The sequence below is a fragment of the Macaca mulatta genome, chromosome 12, assembly GCF_049350105.2.
Source record: "Macaca mulatta isolate MMU2019108-1 chromosome 12, T2T-MMU8v2.0, whole genome shotgun sequence".
Lineage (NCBI taxonomy): Eukaryota > Metazoa > Chordata > Mammalia > Primates > Cercopithecidae > Macaca > Macaca mulatta.
The window spans coordinates 142,805,925-142,825,080 of NC_133417.1; the positions used below are offsets into that span (position 1 = coordinate 142,805,925).

Below are 19,156 nucleotides of genomic sequence, written 5' to 3' on the forward strand. Positions count from 1 at the left end.
TCTCACTGCCTTCTGCCGTGAGTGGCAGCAGCCTGGGGCCTCACCAGAAACAGATACTGGCCCCATGCATCCTGTGCAGCCTGGAGAGCCATGAGCCCAACAAACCTCTTTCTTCATAAATCACCCAGCCTCAGGTATCCCTTTATAGCAACACAAAAACAGACTAAGGCATGGGTTTCTCTGTAAAGGGAGGCAGGCAGGATGAAGTGTCGCCATCTGGGAATGCATCCCATCCAGAGAGCTGGGCCAGGCCCACATTCGTCACAGCCTGCCACATGGGCCTGCTTCCTTATTTACTTAGCAGGAACCCTCCCAGAATCTATACAGAAATACCTACAACCATCCATCAGGCACAGTGCCCCGCCTTGTCCTCAAAAACTTCCAAAAGCCAGATTGTCAAAAGCCATTTAATTTTTGGAGAAAACAATGCATACACAGTACACGTTACATCTCAGGCGAAATGTCTCAGAACCTTCCTACGCATTGGACAGAAACTCAGCTTCACCACACTGCCAGCCGGGAGACCATGGGAGGGAACTGGCGCCACTTCCCCCAGCTGCCCTTCCCACGGGCAACTTCACCAATATGCGGAAATCCCGCGCCCACCCCACAGTCAGTCATTGCTCTGTTTCTTCCCGGCACCACCACCTCCATCTGGGCCTGCTCCCCAACTCCCCGAAGCAGGTGGGCCCAAGCTCCAGGCCAGTGCCCCACTCAGATCAGGCGTTAGGCTTCTTCCCACCATCGCTGTGCTCCAGGGACTTTTCCAATCCTTCCTTCCTCTCTGCCCAGAGGCTGCCTGGCTGAGGGGGCCACCGTCCAGGTAGGGCAGGCACAGGCATTGGGGGACCAGAGGGTGTCGGTGGGGATGGGGCACAGCACTTTCCTGGGAGCCATGTGACATCAGATCTTCCCCTGGCGGTTTCCACTGGCTGTGGGAAGTGGTTTTTATAAAGGGGGCCAACTTCCAGGAACCTCTAGGGCTCGGGAGCAACCCAGCATCGAGAGCGAATCAGAATCCTCGCAGAGCTGGCCATGGCCCAGGCAGGGGGCGTCTTCTCCACAGCCCCCAGGAGCGGCTGCACCTAGTGGGCACAACATTTGGCCTGCCTCGCGGGCCCCTCGTTCAGAGCCACAGCTGCATCCGCCTGCGGAGCCTGGCCCTCCCTGTCGTCTCTCTGCAGTAGCTCTTGGGCTGTGAACGGCAAGAAGAGGGGAAGGGAAGTCACCCAGCCAAGCACAGCCCTGCAGACCAGCCACCCCGGGCGGGACCCACCCCTCTATGTTTATCCGGAACCATAGACCAAGGGCCTCCTGCCCCTCCTGGTCACTGTCCAGTCCCTAGAGACATCCTATGGGATCCCACGTCACCAGCAACAGGGACCCAGGGAAGTCGGTCAAGGACAAGCACCTCCCACCTTGTCTGGCCCGTGGGGACGTCACTCACCCACGACACTGAACACCTCTGACACCTGGTAGTTCAGTTTGGCCGAAGTTTCCATGAACAGCAACTTCTGGCTCTCAGCAAACTCCTTCCCTTCCTGAAAGAAACAGTCACAAAATCCAGCGTTGTTTATAAGAGTTTCCTGAGGACACCTGGTTCACTTCCAACGGTAAGACCTGAGAAAGCTGCAGCTGTGGAGCCCGCACTCCTCCGCGTTTCACGTCCAAGTTGTGTTTCTCGCACTCCTGGACAGCCAGGGCCGGGGAGGGGCAGGGTGTGCTCCCTGGTAGAGGCTCTCCTTCTAGCTGGCTGGGGATGGCCTTCCTCCTCCTGCAGCGCCTGGAAAGCCAAGTTCCCACCCCCAGACTCCCCTCCCACCATGCCTGTTGGCACCTGTGGGCTTTGATGCTGGGCAAAGAACCAACTGAACACCCAGGAAACAGAAAAGGCAGAGGGAGGCCCCTGGACAGCGCCCACCTGGGCCCTTCTTCTGGGAAGCCCTCATTTTCCAGCACAGCTCTCCTTTGGGGAGAAACGGATGTCCCAGAGCAAAGGCAAACTGGAAAATAGCAGGCTTGCAACGGGTGACCAGGAGAGAAGCAATCATGGGAAGGCCACAGCCTCGCCCAGGAGTCAGGGGTGGCCAAGGAATGGGGGCCTTCCTGTGCAGGCCCCTCCCCTAGCCTCCAGGACTCTCCCAGGAAGAGGAGCCTGTGATGGATCCCAGAGGGCACAGCTCAGGTTCCTGACTGTCCAGCCAGACACGGAGCTGGCAGCAGGTGTGGCCAGTCACACCCACAGCTCTCGCACCATCATGAATGCACTACTCCTGTCCCGGCCCAGAGATCCCTCGGCCGGCCCTGTGTTGGTCCCCACTGTGCACCTCAGCCAGCTCCCCAGACAGACGCTCCAAACCCACCGTGGCCGCCCACTGCCCCTCCAGGCCTTGAGTAACCTCGCACCTGTGTTTCTGTGCCTGCCTGAGCACGCAGCACATCTAGTCACTCTCAGGGGACACAGCTCTGTTGCCAGGACCCTCTCCTCCCCCACCCCACTTTGCAACGAAGGCCCAGACCAATGCTGTCTCCCTTTGCTCCCCTTGCTCTCCCCTGAGATTCTCCAAAATCTTCACCCCACTTCTCCATCTCTCCACAGCCTCCATTGAAGCTGGGGCCTTTTCTCTTTGGGAGGCGCGCCTGTCGGTCTAATCCCTGAGTTGGGTCTTCCCCTGGGCCAGCCTCTAGTATGTGTGGGGTCTCCCCATCTGCCACTTGTCTGCAGCTGTTTATATGGTCTTCATCCTAAATGTAGCGGGGAGGTGGGATGCCAATGGAAGAGAGACAACAGAACACCTGGGTGACCGCTGCCTCTGCCTGTAAGGAGGCCTGACAAAACCCGGGTGAGGGAGGCCATATTTGCACAGAGGCCCCTTCTGGGAACCGAGTGGGGAAGGGAGCCCTACTGAGGAAATAGATTGCTTTTCTCGTTCAAGCCGAGCCCATCTTGCAGTGCCGCCCTGCCCTTCCCTCTGCCGGCCATGCCGTGCCTGCTCCTCCACCACTGGGCTGGAACTGCCATGGTGCTGGCCCTGAGTTTTTCAGGAAATCTTTGACTAACAGAGAAACTCAGGTGGAAAGTTGTGTGTGTGTGCATGTGTGCATGTGTGTGCGTGTGCGCGCGAGTGTGCATGCTTGTACGTGTGTGGGTGCAAGTGAGAGTGAATGTAGGGGGGTGTGCATGTGTGTGCAGATGCATGTGGGCTTGTAGAGGTGTGTGTGCACATGTGTAAGTGTGTGCAAGTGTGGGTGTGCGTGTGTGAAAGTGTGAGTGCCAAGGTCTTGACACAGGCGGGCAGGGCTCTCTCCTCCTGTGGAAGAGGAGAGCAGGGTCTCCTAGGCGGTACCTGGAAGGTCACCTCCCGCTCCTCGCTGAGGTCTGTCTTGTTGCCCACCAGCATCACCAGGACTTCTTCCGGGTGCAGCTCCTTCTCCAGGTCCTTCAGCCACTGCTGAGCCTTGAGGAAGGAATCCTAGAAAGAAAAAAAAAAAAGTAATGTCAAACAAAACTTACAGGTGGTCATTAGCTATTCCAGCGGGGAAAGCCAGTGTTGCTGTTCATGTTGTGTTAAATGTCACAGAATCCAACTGGCCATGGACACACCTGCAGGCTGCTCTGTTCCTCTGAGGAGGGCACGTTCCTGTCCTGGGTGACCTGTGCGGCCAGGCAGAAAACTGCTGGGACACACATCAGATCCTTCACCCTGAGCAGGCCCAGGAGACTGCCGGCCACGGGGTATGTCAGGTCAGGCCTTGAGCTCCTGAATCTTCCACCCCTAGATGTCCTCAAAGGACCACTCTGTGCAAGAGTCTGGGGAACTGGCCACCACCCCACACCCTGACCCTAATGCAGCACCAGGAACTACTGAGTGGCAGATGGCAGCGGCGTGTTCTTTGTGGACCACAGAGTAGCAGAACCCCGACTGTGCAGGAGGATGGGGAGTTGTCAGGAGGCCATCCTGGAGGAGGTGTTACTGCTAGGATGGCACCAAGCCATTTATGACCCACCCCCATGACCCAACACCTCCCATGGCATCATTGCATTGGAGAAACTAGAAGGCAGGTGCTTGGGAAGGAGGATGGGACATGCCTCAAGGTGGGCCCTACCTTCCTGGTGATGTCGTACACCAGAAGCGCAGCATTGGCGCCCCTGAAGTAGAGGTGGCAGACACTGTGGTACTTCTCCTGGCCAGCTGTGTCCCAGATCTCAAGCTTCAGAGAGGCGGTGCCTACATCCACCACCTTTGTGAAGAACGCACCTGAAACAGGGAGACCCACAGGGCTTACTCAGAGGATGAGGTTGCCACGTGTGGCTCAGGTGGGACCACAGCGAGCCACAGGCACAGCAATGGGCTCAGAGGGACAGCTGGTCACGTGCCTCCTATGCCCGCATGGCCGGGCGGTTGAGCAAACAGTTATTCTGGGAGATGGAGGCTTCCACATCAAGCAAAGTGTCAGGAGTGATTGCTATGGGGCCTTCGGAGAGGCTTTGGTTGGGAAGATAAATCTCCAGGACCTAGCACAAAAGCTCTGGGTTACATATGCCATGGAAGGGATCTCCACTTACCGGGAGTCCAACACATCCCTGCCAGCTTCCACAGATGCAGCTGGGCTCTGGGGACCCCTAGAACCCTGAGCACCCCCAGCCCACTGGCCCCTTGTCTGCCAGACCCATCTTGCACAGAGGCAGTCACAATTGCACAATCTTCTCCAAGACCTTCCTCGCCTCCTAACCTCCCCACTTTCCTGATGCTGCTCCCCACCAACCCCCTTCTCTACTGTCCCCTCTGCATGGCGTCCTTCCTCTTCTTACCTAGAAAACTCTTAGGTGTCCTTTGAGCTCTTCGAGTGGCAACCCCTGCCTCCATGGAAGCCTCCCTGCACCCCATACACACCCAGAGGCAAGGCTTCCTGCATTCTCTGCCTGTCTCCCCCAGAAACGCAGGGGCTTTGTCTTCACACACACACACACACACACGCATAAAAACTGCCCTCACGCACTTTAACATATTGGGCAACGCACTGTTCATTTAAAGATTTTCTACCCTTTGCTTTCCAAAGAGATATGATTTTTAAAATGATTATTTTCTAGATCTCCAAAATGTTTTGCCCATCGTGTGTGGCTTGTCAGGGACGTGTTATACACAGAATCGGAGAGGAAGGGGTGGGGGAAGGCAAGGTGTCTGGGGCATGGAGGAGCCACCAGCACTGGCAGGCTCCTGTCAAAGCGGCTACCCTGCCTAGACCCTGGGTTGGGTTTGGAGTCTGTTGGGGAGATTCCGGCAAATGGAGCCACAGGTTTAAAATGAAAAGTTTCACTCCAAGGACAGTGCATGCGAGTCCTGCAGCTGCCAAAACAAAGTCCCACGAGCCGAGTGGCTCAAATTAGCAGATTTCTTCCTGCAGTTCTGGAGGCCAGAGGTCCAAAACCAACACGCTGGCTGGGTTGGTGCCTTCCAGAGACTGAAGGAGAATCCGTCCCAGGCCTCCTCCAGCTTCAGGGGCTGCCGGCAACCCTGGTGTTCCTGGTGGCTGCATCACCCCCATCTCTGGCTGTCTTCATGTGGCTGCATCTCTGTAGCCGCGTCCTCTCCCCTTCTTATAAAGACATCAGTCACTGGACTTAGGGGCCATCTGCAAAGACCCTCTCTCCAAATAAGGTCGCACTCACAGGTTCCAGGGGATAGGACTTAATTGCATCTTTACAGGTGGGAAAAACACAGTTGCACCCACTAAACATAGAACAGGAGGTTGGACAGAGCTTTCCAGCATGATGCAGCAAGACCATGCTTCTCTCTCATGACACGGCCTCTTCCTAAACGGAAGCCACCACCTGGGCTCTTCTGCCTGTGTGTCCTACAGTTTCCTGCAGGTCCAGGAACTTGAAGTTAGACAAACTCTCCAGGTCAAACAAAGCTGCAGTCTCCATCCAGACAGTAGGACCAGTGATTTCCAGCTCAGACGGGGCAACTGTTGGGACTGAACCGGCTATACACCTCTGAACTCATCAGGTGTTCCACTGGATTGACGACGGTGCCAGAATGAAGACTGTGCCCAGGCCATGAGTGTAGACCCCTCAGCTGATCTGACGGCAGCTTGCTTAAACTTTCTAAGTCTCAGCTTCCTCGTCCATAGCAGGAGCTAATGGTGCCCTCCACCCAGGGTGGCAGTTAAATCGTCTGAGCAAGGAGAGAAAGAGAACATGAGTTTTGCTTCCTCTTCCTGTCCTCTTTGCTCTTCGTGGACTTGTTGTCTTAAAACGTGGGCCTTTCATCCTCATCTTTCTGTTTCCCATCACTTCAAATCACATTTCTCAGTTTGAATTTGGTTTTATCTTAAAAGCTGGTGCAGGTGACACGTGAGCATAAAACTCAGGTTTGCTTCCTCCATTGACCAACCTTAGCCTCTCATATTTTCCTTTTCCATGTTGAAAATGATGGCTGGAGGCCGGGCACAGTGGCTCATGCCTGTAATGCCAGCACTTTGGGAGGCCCAGGTGGGTGGATCACTTGAGGTCGAGTTCGAGACCAGCCTGACCAACATGGTGAAACTCTGTCTCTACTGAAAATACAAAAATTAGAAAGGTGTGCTGGCACGCCCCTGTAGTCCCAGCTACTCAGGAGGCTGAAGCAGGAGAATCACTTGAACCCAGGAGGTGGAGGTTGCAGCGAGCTGAGATCGTGCCACTGCACTCCAGCCTGGGCAGCAGGAGACAGTGTGAGACTCTGCCTCAAAAAAAGAAGAGGAGAGGAGAGGAGAGGAGAGGGGAGGGGAAGGAAGAGAAAAGAAAATGATGGCTGGTGGTTGAATTTACACTAATGTAAAATCCCAGCAAAATTCCAAGGAGGGCATGGGTCTTAGTCCAAGCAATGATAATGCATGATAATAGTCAATGTTTAGCTATTTACAGAACATAGACCCTTCTCTTCCCTGCAGAGAGATGTAAGGCCCTCAGGTGGGCCCCTGGACAGGTATCTGAGGCAACCTAGTCTTGTGCACTCCTTGGCTCTGACCTGGAAGACAACATGCATTTATTATCATATCCTTTTTCAGAAACCCACTAACCACATGTTCTGTATCTCCACAGCTAAAGCCAAAATGTAATTAAAAAATAAATTTTTGGCTGGGTACAGTGGCTTATGCCTGTAATCCCAGCATCTGGGGAGTCCAAGGAGGAAGGATCACTCTAGCCCAAGAGTTCAAGACCAGTCTGGGCAATGTAGTGAAACCTTGTCTCTATAAAAAATACAAAAATTAGCTGGGTACGGTGGAGCACACCTGTGGTCCCACCTACTGAAGAGGCAGAGGCAGAGGATTGCTTGAGCCCAGGAGGTTCAGACTACAGTGAACTGTGATCGTACCACTGCAATCCAGCCTGGGCAACAGAATGAGACCCCATCTTTAAAAAAATAAAAATAAAAATAATTCCTCTACTAAATTTTATTTTCTTAATTTTAATTTTTTTTTTTTCTGAGATGGAGTCTCACTCTGTTGCCCAGCCTGGAGTGCAGTGGCGCAACCTCGGCTCACTGTAAGCTCCACCTCCCGGGTTCACACCATTCTCCTGCCTCAGCCTCCCAACTAGCTGGGATGACAGGTGCCCACCACCATGCCCGGCTATTTTTTTTGTTTTTTAGTAGAGACAGGGTTTCACCGTGTTAGCCAGGATGGTCTCGATCTCCTGACCTCGTGATCCCCCCGCCTTGGCCTCCCAAAGTGCTGGGATTACAGGCATGAGCCACAGTGCCCAACCTAATTTTAATTTTTCTTTAGTAGAGGCACGGTTTTACTATGTTGCCCAGGCTGGTCTCAAACTCCTGAGCTCAGGCAATCTGCCCGCCTCGGCCTCCCAAAGTGCTGAGATTACAGGCGTGAGCCGCTGCGCCCAGCCTCTTTACTAAATGTTAGCATCATATAAGTGGTTTTGCTTTTTTACCTTTTAATTTAAGTAAACAGCTGATTCTGCTCATTGAAGCCTTCTCTGTAGCACTTGGCTTTTTTTGTAAAAGTAGTGAGCTGATGACAAATTGAAAGGAACATGAAATGGAAACTTATTTTCTGGGGGCTCTAGGACATCAGCCACGTTCTCGGTTTAGAAGGGAAGTGAACTGGTGCCGGGTTGAATGTGCCTTGTACCTGTTTGTCACCCTCCCCTTCCTGCAAAAAGCCCAGCAAGTCTGGGGTGAGTCGTGGCTTCAGCTGGCAAATGTTCACACAAGCACTAGATGTCACCATCCTTCCAAAAGATGTCATGCAAAAGTCGGAATCTCCCCTGCTGTGGCCCGTTAGGACGCTGGGGGCAGTCCATGGGTAGCGCCAGCCCCCATCCCTGACACAGCAGTGGCTCCTGCAGCTGCCACCTCCTCAATAGGCCCTGGCGGGGGTGGGCGGGAGGCTGGGCTCACTTGGACTCCTGTCTGCTCTGCCTCTGCCCTGCCTGCTCTCATGGCACCGGCCAGCACGTTGGGTTTCCAGCTTCAGGGCTCGAGTCCGTGTCACTTTCTGGCTCTGCTTCCTGCTTCCTCTGGATGGACGGTGTCTTGCCAGGAGCTGAGCCCACCGCCTGTGTCACATCCTGCTGTGGGCCCCACCCCACACACCTGTCCACGGAACCAGACCCCCTCGGGAGGGCCCCAGAGACGCAAGTCAATCCTCCTGAAGGCTGACCCCTCAGACAGGGCTGGCCTTGGTGACCTTAAGCCACCCAAAGTAACAGCAACCTTTCATGGAGAGCCCACTCCAGGAAGGTGTTTACACTCCCATTTCACAGGGAAAAAATCCAGATGGAGGGAAGGAGCGGCATTCCTGTGGCCGTCCATCCCATCCCTCCCTCGGGGTTCCTGCAACCAAGCACTGGGCGCGTTGCCTCCTGCATTTCCAGGCTGCCTGTGAGGACAGCACTCCCGTTCTCCTCTGAGGCTCTGCTCCTGGCCCACCCTCTCCCCTGGGCAGGAGCCAGCGTTCTTGATAAAAGCTGGAGTCACACGTGACAAAAGCAGCAGGAGTGTCTGCTCTCAAAGGGTTTTCGTGCAACACAGATCACTCTTCCCCCAAAGCACATAAGTTAAAGGAATGAGCACATCCCATCTCCTCATCCTAGAAGCGGCAATACCCACATTTATAATAATATATGATCATGTAATGATTATAATGATGATTAATAATTAACATACACTTTGGGAGGCCAAGGCTGGTGGATTGCTTGAGGTCAGGAGTTCGAAACCATCCTGGCCAGCATGTTGAAACCCCATCTCTACTAAAAATACAAAAATCAGCATGGTGGTGCACACCTGTAATCCCAGCCACTCAGGAGGCTGAGGCAGGAGAATTGGTTGAACCCAGGAGGCGGAGGTTGCAGTGAGCCAAGGTCGCACCACCTCACTCCAGCCTGGGCAACACAGCAAGACTCCGTCTCAAAAAATAATAATAATAAAATAACTAACATAGGCCAGGTGTGGTGGTGCACACCATGGCAAAACCCTATCTCTACAAAAAATATAAAAATTAGCTATGGTGGTGTGCACCTGTGGTCACAGCTACTCTGGAGGCTAAGGTGGGAGGATGGCTTGAGCCCATGAGGCAGAGGTTCCAGTGAGCCACTGCACTCTAGCCTGGGTGACAGAGCAAGACTCTGTCTCAAAAAAATTAACATAATGATAATCATAAATTGCATGACATCTATCCATAGCTATAGTAATATCTACCTCCCAAAGCTGTAATATTATCCCAAGGTGTAACACAGACACTCAGATGGAAGCAGAGAAGACCAGCGTTCCCACAGGGGACTCAGGCAACAGCAAAGGAAGGAGCTTCCACAGTTCTGCTCCTGCAACCCAGCACAGCTGCCCCCACACCCAGGTGCTCAATACAAAAGTACGGACCCCAGGGTTGGAGGCTGATGGGATGAAGGCGGCTTGTGAGCCACAGGCTAACCTATTCTGGCCATTCTCCTCCTCTCCCTGTTGTGCCACGGGCCATAGCCCACAGCCTCCCAACCCTGCCCCATCACGGAGACCCAGAGTGGGAGCAAAGACTCCACACAGCAGGCCTGGGTGAAAGGCAGAGTCCAGCCTGTAGAACGGTCCTGCCCCTCGGAGAGAGGAGACAAACCCGGGCCCCGGGGAGAGGGGTTTGGAGGAAGCGAGGCCCTGGCTTTCATCTGAAAGCTGCTGGCAGTGGGGTGGCCCCTGAGGGCCCAGGCAGAGGACCAGGAGTAGAGTGAGACATACAGGCCTTCCCCGCAAGCAAAGACCCCCAACCTGGCCTGGGACTCCCCAGCAAGCCCAGCTTTGTTCACCCCTCTGAGCCTGGTAGGCCCCCTGAAGAGAGGGCGGGCAATTGGGACAGCCAGGGCAGGCGTGAGGGGGACGCTCAGACCCTGGCTTGATGGAACGAAAGGAACTAGGGCCTCACCCTTCAATGTCGGGGCCTCCATCCCCCTCGCCTGTAAAATACAGAATGCCCAGCACCACCCTGAGGCTCCACGGACCCCACACATTGCCCCCCACCCCCACCCAAGGAAGGTGGGGGCTCTGTGGGTACAGCTCTCTGTGGGCTGAGCACATCCAAGCATGTCTCAATGAATCCAAAGCACCCTCCCACCCTCCAACCACACATCTCGGAGTCTCTCAGCCCTGCTTGCACTCACCCAGTGAGTGCCTTTGGGCGCTGGCTCCTGCAGGCTCTGCTAGGGTGGCAGCACAGAGTCCTTCTGTACAAGGCCCTGTAGCAAATACTTCAGGTTTTACTGGCCATGGGGTCACTGCTGCAACCACTCAACACTGCTGCCGTTTTAGAGTGAAAAGAGGAGGAACAGCAAGAATATCATTTACAGAGGGTAAGTACCTGAACAGGTAGAGCTTTGTCTCCACAGAACCTTATGCACAAAACAAGCAGAACAGCCAGAGAGCCACAGTGTGCAGACCTCAGAGCGAGATCCGTCCCCAGTCCAACTCACCTGGCCTGACACCTGCTGCCTCTCTCTGCATCTTGAATACCAGTCACCCAGGTACAAAGCTCTCAACATCCAGGCCCAGTGAGGCCCTCATCAGTGTTCTCTATTCTCAGCTGAGGCCACCCTCTGGCCAGCCTTGGCACTTTGATGTATTTTTAAAGGAAGCCAAGTCCAATATCAGGACTTGTGGGGTGAGGGGTGCAGATCTCCCTGCTAATGGAGAAGAGGATTGCACTGCCCACCCCAAGGCAACCTTGACTCTCTCCCCAGGGTCGCCCTCTGCAGACAGCCTCTCACCATCACTCTGGCCGTTCTCACCACTAGCTCTGGGAGCTGGACCAGGCAGACCCCTGCCGATCCCCCTGTATCTCCTGGGGATCCTTCAGGAACTACTCCCCACCCCCGAGAAAATGGAAGGGCTCCCTAATAGCTAACACCATGTGCCACATTTTGCAATTGTGTTTCTGTGTTTGGTGCATCTGTTTAGCTGGTTATAGAATCCTCCCCACCTAACGCAGGCCTGGAAAAGGGTTTGTGCTCAACAGATGCCTGTTAGATGAGTAAATGAATGAGTCCATTTGGAGATGGGCAGCTTATCCATGTCAGAGTCCGAATTTGAAACCAAAGCTCTGATTCTGTACGTGTTCCCCCAGGGGACATTGGCATAAAGAACACGCTGGCTTTCCCCATTTCAGGTGAAAACTGGGTTTCACTGCCTAGGCAGGCTGTGCCCACAGCAGGACGGGAAGGAGGCCAGCAGCCTGCAGATGCCCCATGCAGTCACTCCTGAGCTTCACGACAGGTTAGCCTTTTTAAGAAACACAGCGAGAAGGTCTCCCTCCCCACCCACGCCCAACAAGGATCCTCCCACCCCCAATCCAGGCCAAGCTGGTAAACCAAGTCCAGGCGGGAAGGAAGATGCTGGTGGGGTAAATAAAGCAAGGGAGCAGTGTTAGCAGGAGGGCGGCCTGGGTGGTGGGAGAGGACAGCTGGTTTAGGCCACTGAGTGGCCAGAGCCCAGGAGGCTTTATCCGGGCTCTCCCTTCCACCAGCATAATCCCTCACACCCAACCCAACCCTTTGGGGCCAGAGGTCCTACTCCAGAATCTCCACCCCCTGCAGACTCCAGCTGAGCTGAAATCTGACCCAGAGCCAAGGGTGCCTCCTGTCTTTGTAGATTCTGTGGCTGCGTTCATGGACCTCACTCCCTCCCCTCACACACTGGACACAGGCAGCTCAAGGCCCCAGGACAGCATGGGGATTCCTAGGCAGGCATCATCCCCCTCTGCCCCAGGTGTGAGTCAGCAGCCCAGACTTCTGCACTGGAGACCAGCAAAGGGGTGCTCTGCTCTCACTTACAGCCCACCGTAGGCAGGATATTCTTGAAGTCATTCTTCACGTACCGAAGAGCCAAGCTGGACTTACCCACGGAGCCACTTCCCAGGAGAACCAGCTTGAATGCACAGGGCTGGCTGGGGGCAGCCCTGGGCTGGGGGGTCCTGTGTGCCTGTGCCATGCCCTGCAAAGAATCACAACCGCCTGAAGCAGGTGGAACATCTGAGCCACATCAACTCAGCAAGCTCAACCCCGGGGCTGCTTCCTGCTCAGGAGCAGATGGTCCGAAACAGAGCTCCCAACTCAGAGGCCACCTGGGTCCACACTCCTGCTCCCCTCTGCCCCCCATGCCCCATCTCCCCATCTGCAGTTTTTAGGTCCATTTTTACGTCTGTGGTAAGGAACAAAAGGAGTTTTGCTTAGAAAGCTCCGGGCACAGGTCACTGCAGACCCTGAAAAGCAATGATTACATGTGGAGGTCTTAGGGCTTATTGTTCACCTTCCATTACTTTGAATTTTTACAAATCTATTACTTGTCCCCAAAGTATCTAATGCATGGAGAGGTAAAAAGCATCTGAGCATTTCTTGGCTGGTTGTTCATGGATTAAAGTTGGTGTTTCAGAAAAAAATCTACCTAAAAAAAGTTGGTGTCTCAATGATCTCAAAACATCATAGACACATTCCTATTGTGTCTAAAGCCTCAGAATCCACAGTGGTATGCCCCAGAGAAAACCAATTTTGTGGTCAAAATAAATGTGGGTGACCCCTGCATATTTTTGCATTATAAAAACTCTCATGTACACACCACAATAGAGAGAACGGTCTGATGGGCCCATGGACCCCCCCTCCTTCTTCCCTAGTAATCAGCTCAGCCATTCATGTCACTCACACTCCCAAACCTCCCCATAGCAGGTTAATGTAAAGCAGATCCCAGGCATCCAATCCTCTGCAAATCTCAGTACAGATACAGGCATCTTTTTCTTTGCAGTTCACGTGTTGAAGAAATCAGGTTGTCTTATAGATTTCCAGTACGGATGTTGCTGATTGCACCCCTGTGTTATTGAATGGAGTCCTCTGAACTTTGTATTTTTGATACGTGGTGGTTCAGGATATAAACCTGATTAGATACAGGCTATTTTTTGGCAAGATTGCTATGAGAGTGTGTGTGCACTTCCCGCAGAAGGCAAATAATGTCCAGTTGTCTCTCTGTGATGTTGGCAGTCACTGAAGACCATTACTTCGACCCGCTCTTTCACTAGAGGGTTGCAAAATGGTGACATTCTGATAATGTTCTAATGTTATCACTTGGTGCTTGTTTATTATCTAGGAAGAGAAGCTCTCCACAATCAATATGAAACCCATCGGGGGCAGCTGGTCCTGTGATCAGAGTCTCATCTCCCTCCCTCACCATGGTGGGCAAGAGGAAGGCTCCCTAAAGAGGGAAGGGGAGGAACTTTGAAAAGGAAAGAAGAAAAAGCAGGAGTGGTTGGAAGCAATCCACATGCCCTCACTGCCCCCAGTAAGGAGCCACAGCCACAGACTGGTCTGGTCTGCCCTGCAGGGATAAGAGGAGAAGTAATCAAGTTTGAAATCAGTCTTGAAACAAATAGGATGGGATCCTAGATACCAAGAAGATCATTCTAGGCAGAAAGCGACTGGAGAGTCACAGAGTCCTTAACAGGAGGGTTTAGGGCTCTCTACCCATCAGAGAAGAAGGGCGCCACATAGTAGACTCGAGTGGTTATCCCAAACATGCCTGGAAACCCATCTTAGATGGAAATACTCAAGTTTCACCATCAAGTATGATGCTGGCTTCAGAGATGGATAAAAAACATAACATTAAGTTTTCCATCTGTGTTTCTTAAAAAAGAAGAAAGAAAGAAAGAAAGAAAGAAAGAAAGAAAGAAAGAAAGAAAGAAAGAAAGAAAGAAAGAAAAGAAAAGAAAAGAAAAGAAAAGAAAAGAAAAGAAAAGAAAAGAAAAGAAAAGAAAAGAAAAAGAAAAAGAGATCTCCAGGTGATCTCAATATGCAGCCAAGACTAGGAATCACTGCTAGAATTCTGTTTTCCTTGGAGCTGGGAATGGTGTCTAGCACATAGTAAGTACTCAATAAATACCTAAGAAATGAATGAATGAGGCCAAGCACAAAGAGCACATAACACAGCACCTGTGCTTTGAAATATCCTCCTGGATTGAGGATGATTTCTTGGGGGCTGGCTATGATTTGCATGGATCCTCCAAAAAGCAGATTTGAAAACTTAGTCCCCAGTGCAACCATGCTGGGAGGTGGGGCCTAACAAAAGGTGGTTGGGTCATGAGGACTCTGTTCTCATTAATCCATGCCCGGCACAGATTAACACTGCTGCACTCTTGCACGTCCACGAGCCTGTGTGTTCTCTTGTCCTTTCACCTTCCACTGTGGGATGACACAGCAAGAAGGCACCAACAGATGTAGACCCCTTGGCCTTGGACTTCCCAGCCTCCAGAACCATAAGAGACAAATCTTTGTTCTGTATACATTTCTGTCTCAGGAATTCTGTCAAAGCAGCACAGACTCAGACTAAGACAGCACCTGAGGCAAAGTGAGAGTGCCTGGGGTGGGAACTGAGTCCATCAGATGATCCGCTCAAGTCAGCTGGGGACAGGCTCTCAGAGGTCAAGGCACATCCCAGACTCTCCACCCTTTGGTGGAAGGGGAAAGGGTAGTGGGGGTGGGGTGAGGGAACAAACACTACTCAATGGCTACAGTGTATACTGCTCAGGTATTGGGCGCAACAAAATCTCAGAAATCACTGAAGAACATATCCATGTAACCAAATACCACCTGTTCCCCCAAAATCTATTGAAATAAAAAATAATTAAAAATAAACAAAAATATCCCGTCAAGTTCTCTTTGCTATTTATTTGTACAGGTTAATAAAACCTTTCCTAAGTCAAAAAAAATCTGTGGCCCAAAACTTGTCTGAATTAACTGAAATAGGTGGACTCTGAAGGAATGCACTGTGACTACTGGGATGCCAGCGTCTCATTCCTTTGACAATGATATGTCTCTTTAATAAGGTTATTTTATTTTGGGGCTGGGCGCAGTAGCTCATGCCTGTAATGGCACTTTGAGAAGCCAAGGTGGGTGGATCACTTGTGGTCAGGAGTTGGAGACCAGCCTGTCCAACACAGTGAAACCCCAACTCTACTAAAAATACAAAAATTAGCTGGGTGTGGTGGCGCATGCCTGTAATCCCAGCTACTTGGGAGGCTGAGGCAGGAAAATCGCTTGAACCCAGGAGGCAGAGGTTGCAGTGAGCCAAGATCCCACCACTGCACTCCAGCCTGGGCAACAGAGCGAGACTCCGTCTCAAAAAAAAAAAAAAAAGTTATTTTACTATAAACATACAAGTGTCAATATAAATAAACTACCCATAACTCCACCCCCTTAATACAACCACAAAAGGTATTTTTGCCTACTTCTAGCTTTTTTCTATGACTCCTAAAAACAAACCAAAACCCATGGTTTTAACATAAAAGTATTATCTCATATATGTAAAAAATACTTAAATGTAATAGCAAAGGCAGTCTCACATTGCTTCAAAATCATGTTTAGTGGACACATAACATTTCTACAACTATCTCAACTTGCTGAACCATTTTCCTAATACTGGATTTTTACTTAGTTTTAATTTTTTCTCTGTAATAAGACTGCAGTAAACATTTTCTTATATAACTTTTTGTGTGATTGAGTGTTGTAAGCTTTCAATAATGAAAGGTTGGAGCCTTCTGTCCAAAGAGAAAATTGAAAGTGTGGCGCCTGACTGCCCCCTCCAGAATTTAATCAAGATGGGGTTATTAGTAGTCAAAGACGTTATTAGGTTATTGAAGACAAAGATGCTTTCAGGGACACCATATTCAAGATTGGAGCTTCTCTAGTAATCTTAACTTGGGGCTTTTTCATTTCTTACACCTCCCTTCCACTAAAGGGAAAAAAAGAGAGCAAATCCCAAATCAGTCTTTTTTGTGGGGAAGGGGCCATTCCAGGGAAGGGTCTGGTTGATTAGTCTATTGCCAGCTGCGCTCCTGTGTCACCCTTGCCTGGGCCTGTGAAGAATATTGAGATTACAAGAGGTACACCAGCACAATGCATTCAGAATGCAGCCATTTGATACAGAAAGAAAACAAAATGTAGATTGTAAAAAGGAGTTTACAAGAAAACCTGACAAGCTTCCTAGATATCACTGGGTATTAAATTGGGGATTCTGATGTCATTTGAAATGGATTCCCTGAAGAGTTCTTATTACCAGAAGTTTGGTTTTTTTTTGTTTGTTTGTTTGTTTTGTGTTTTCAAGACCTTAAAACTGGAACTTTCCAGAAGAAAAAATCAAATAAGAATCTCTTTCTGGGAATCCAACCTAGTGAGCCATCAGAAATCTGAACCAGGAAGTCTCCGCCCCAGCTTTGTCCTTTGATTATACACATACGGGCACATGCACAGACACAAACAAATACAGACATGGGTACAAACACGTGAGCACACATACAGACACACAGAGACACACACACAGAGAAGCAGACACTCTGCAAAGTGCACAGAGGTTCAAACAATGACTCACCTGTTCCCCAGGCCCAGTCACTTGCAGGGAGCTGAAGAGCCTATCATCACCAGTCCATGGCGTTGCTACCTGTCTCCCCTTTCTCCTCTCTCTGGCCCAGGGAAAGGTTTGCTTCCCTCCACAGGCAGGACAGAAGGAGCCTCTGCTCCGGTGGAAAACAGCCTCAGAGCAGAGGTCAAGAGCAGCAGCCTTGGACCAGGGCAGTGCCCGCTGGCCCTCAGCCCCAAGGTCAGGCCTCTTCTCCTCCCAAAAGATTTCAGGGCAAAGTCCACGGTGGTCATGTGGTCACCTGGGGCAGAGCAGGAAGCTGGATCACAAAGCAGGTGACTCAGCAGGAGGCTGGACCGCAAAGCAGGTGACCTGGGAGCACCTGTGTGCTGCCGGAAGTCACATTCCTGTCCTACGTTTGCTGGCACCCAACTGGAGCCCATTGTTCAGCTTTGTTCTGGGGTTTCACTTCTGGGGTCTCACTTTGGCGCGGAATGTTCTTCTTGGCTCCTTCCTTGGAGCTGTGTTGAATCTTTGTTGCACTTGAAGAACCAACAGCCCAGAAGAGAAAAGAATATTTCGGTCAAATGAATTAATTCCTCCTACTGTCAGCTGGAAGCCAACCCTGGCTAAGCCCCACACTAGACCCACAGGCAACTCAGTGTGAGCCAGTCCGGGGCAGACCCTGGGCTGATGCCACCTGAGGGCAGGGTGGACGTGGCCTCCGTGGACATGGGAGACTCCAGGTGCAGGAGACAGGGAGGTGGACTTCCTCCTGGTCTTCCCAAATTCTTCAGGAGACTCTAGTCAGGAAATTTCTGGCTTGGTGGTAACGTAAGAGTCTCCTCCAGGTAAGATTTCCGGAGCCTCTGAGTGCAGCTGGGGTACCAGGGTTGGGCCTGAGGCTGAGGAGACGGAAATCTGTTGCCGTGAACATTACTCCACACTGCCAGTATATGGGAAACCAGCTCACTTTATGTCCTCCAAAATCACCCTAACTTCTAGTTTGGGTCCCATCCCACGGGGCTGCTGGGAAGTAAGTTCCACCATCACAGTGGTTCCTCCGCCCTGTGGGAGTCGGGGGCTCTTATGCTGGAGGGGGGACACCGGCCTGGGCTTCTGCTGAGGCTCTGCCCCTCATCCCTGCAGGATGGACTAGCCAGTCCTGACACAGGACCAGTGTTGCTCTGCCACGTCCAAGCCTCCTCTGGGATGCTTCCTCCATGCAACCCCTTCCCCTGGGGCGTGGCCACCTCCCTGGAAGCTGCCAGCATGCTCGGCTGGGCCCCGGCACTCTGGAGACTTGAGAATCTCTCTTTTTGAATGAGTCCTTATCCTCTGCCCCCAGGCTGGTAACAAAAGGTCTGGGGGTGGTGACGTGCTGGGAACGGTATAACTCGTGAGATGGAGGCTGAATGTGGAGACAAGTGAATGTGCTTCTCTTCTCCCCAATTCCTTTGAAGAATCCACCTTCCTGCAAGGTTGGGGGAGCATAGAATGGGAGGAAGATACAAATACCAATTTTATAGCAAGAATGCCAAAAGAGGCCAGTGCAGTGGCTCAGGCCTGTAATCCCAGCACTTTGAAAGGTTGAGCTGGGTGGATTGCTGAGGTCAGGAGTTCAAGACCAGCCTGACCAACATGGAGAAACCCCATCTCTACTAAAAATACAAAAAAATTAGCCAGGCGTGGTGACGTGCGCCTATGATCCTAGCTGAGGCAGGAGACTTGCTTGAACCTGGGAGGCAGAGGTTGCAGTGAGCTGAGATTGTGCCACTGCACACCGGCCTGGGCAAAAGAGTGAAACTCTGTCTCAAAAAGTAAAAATTAAAAAAAATAAAAATAAAAAGACAAAATGCTTAAGAACCAGCTTTTTACTCCCAAAATGGGAGGTTTGTGACTACAGTCAGACAGCAGGTTTGAAAGCCAGGCCTTGTCTAGAGAAAGGAGTTTTGGAATCTGCTAAGCTCATCTGTGACTATGTAACAGCCCATGGATCATGTTGGGGGGGTCCCAACTCCCTAGAAGGAGGAAACCCCTAGAAGACCTCAGGCCAGTCCCCAAACAGCACAGAGCTGGGCCAGGCGGCATCCCCAGCCACCCCTTGAGCAATGCACATGTGTAAGATCACAGAAGTGACTGGTGAGGGTGCAGAGAGCCCCTGAGGGCCAGGACGGGACAGTGGAAGGAGACGCCAAGATAGGCAGGCTCAGGAGCTGGTGCAGGCAGTGCCAAGGTGCCCCAGAGGCCGGCGGTCCAGGCAGGCGTTTCCAGCAGAG

At 51.9% G+C, this 19,156-nt stretch overlaps 1 protein-coding gene across 2 annotated transcripts; it reads right to left on the reverse strand.

The window, feature by feature from the left end:
- Nucleotides 1–393: 393 nt before the first annotated feature.
- RAB17 (RAB17, member RAS oncogene family) lies at nt 394–18,351 on the reverse strand. Of its 2 annotated transcripts, none has more exons than XM_015111418.3 (6): nt 16,890–18,351; nt 12,380–12,473; nt 4,108–4,259; nt 3,348–3,473; nt 1,448–1,541; nt 394–1,195 (listed from the first exon to the last, which is right to left on the reverse strand). In XM_015111418.3, the coding sequence occupies exons 2-6, from the start codon at nt 12,468–12,470 to the stop codon at nt 1,086–1,088; spliced, it is 573 nt and encodes a 190-aa protein (XP_014966904.3). In that variant the 5' UTR covers nt 12,471–12,473; nt 16,890–18,351; the 3' UTR covers nt 394–1,085. The 2 variants fall into 2 exon arrangements, with proteins under 2 accessions (XP_014966904.3, XP_001091918.4); XM_001091918.5 differs by having other exon boundaries at nt 12,314–12,473.
- Nucleotides 18,352–19,156: the final 805 nt, after the last annotated feature.

Bases quoted from the DNA above. Each gene is read 5' to 3' on its own strand.
- RAB17 (XM_001091918.5), bottom strand. From the start codon at position 12,470: ATGGCACAGGCACACAGGACCCCCCAGCCCAGGGCTGCCCCCAGCCAG. The intron at 4,260-12,313 runs GTAAGTGAGAGC...TCCCTGTTTCAG, and splicing joins TATCCTGCCTACGGTGGGCT to GTGCGTTCTTCACAAAGGTG. The intron at 1,196-1,447 runs GTGAGTGACGTC...TGCCGTTCACAG, and splicing joins AGAGGTGTTCAGTGTCGTGG to CCCAAGAGCTACTGCAGAGA.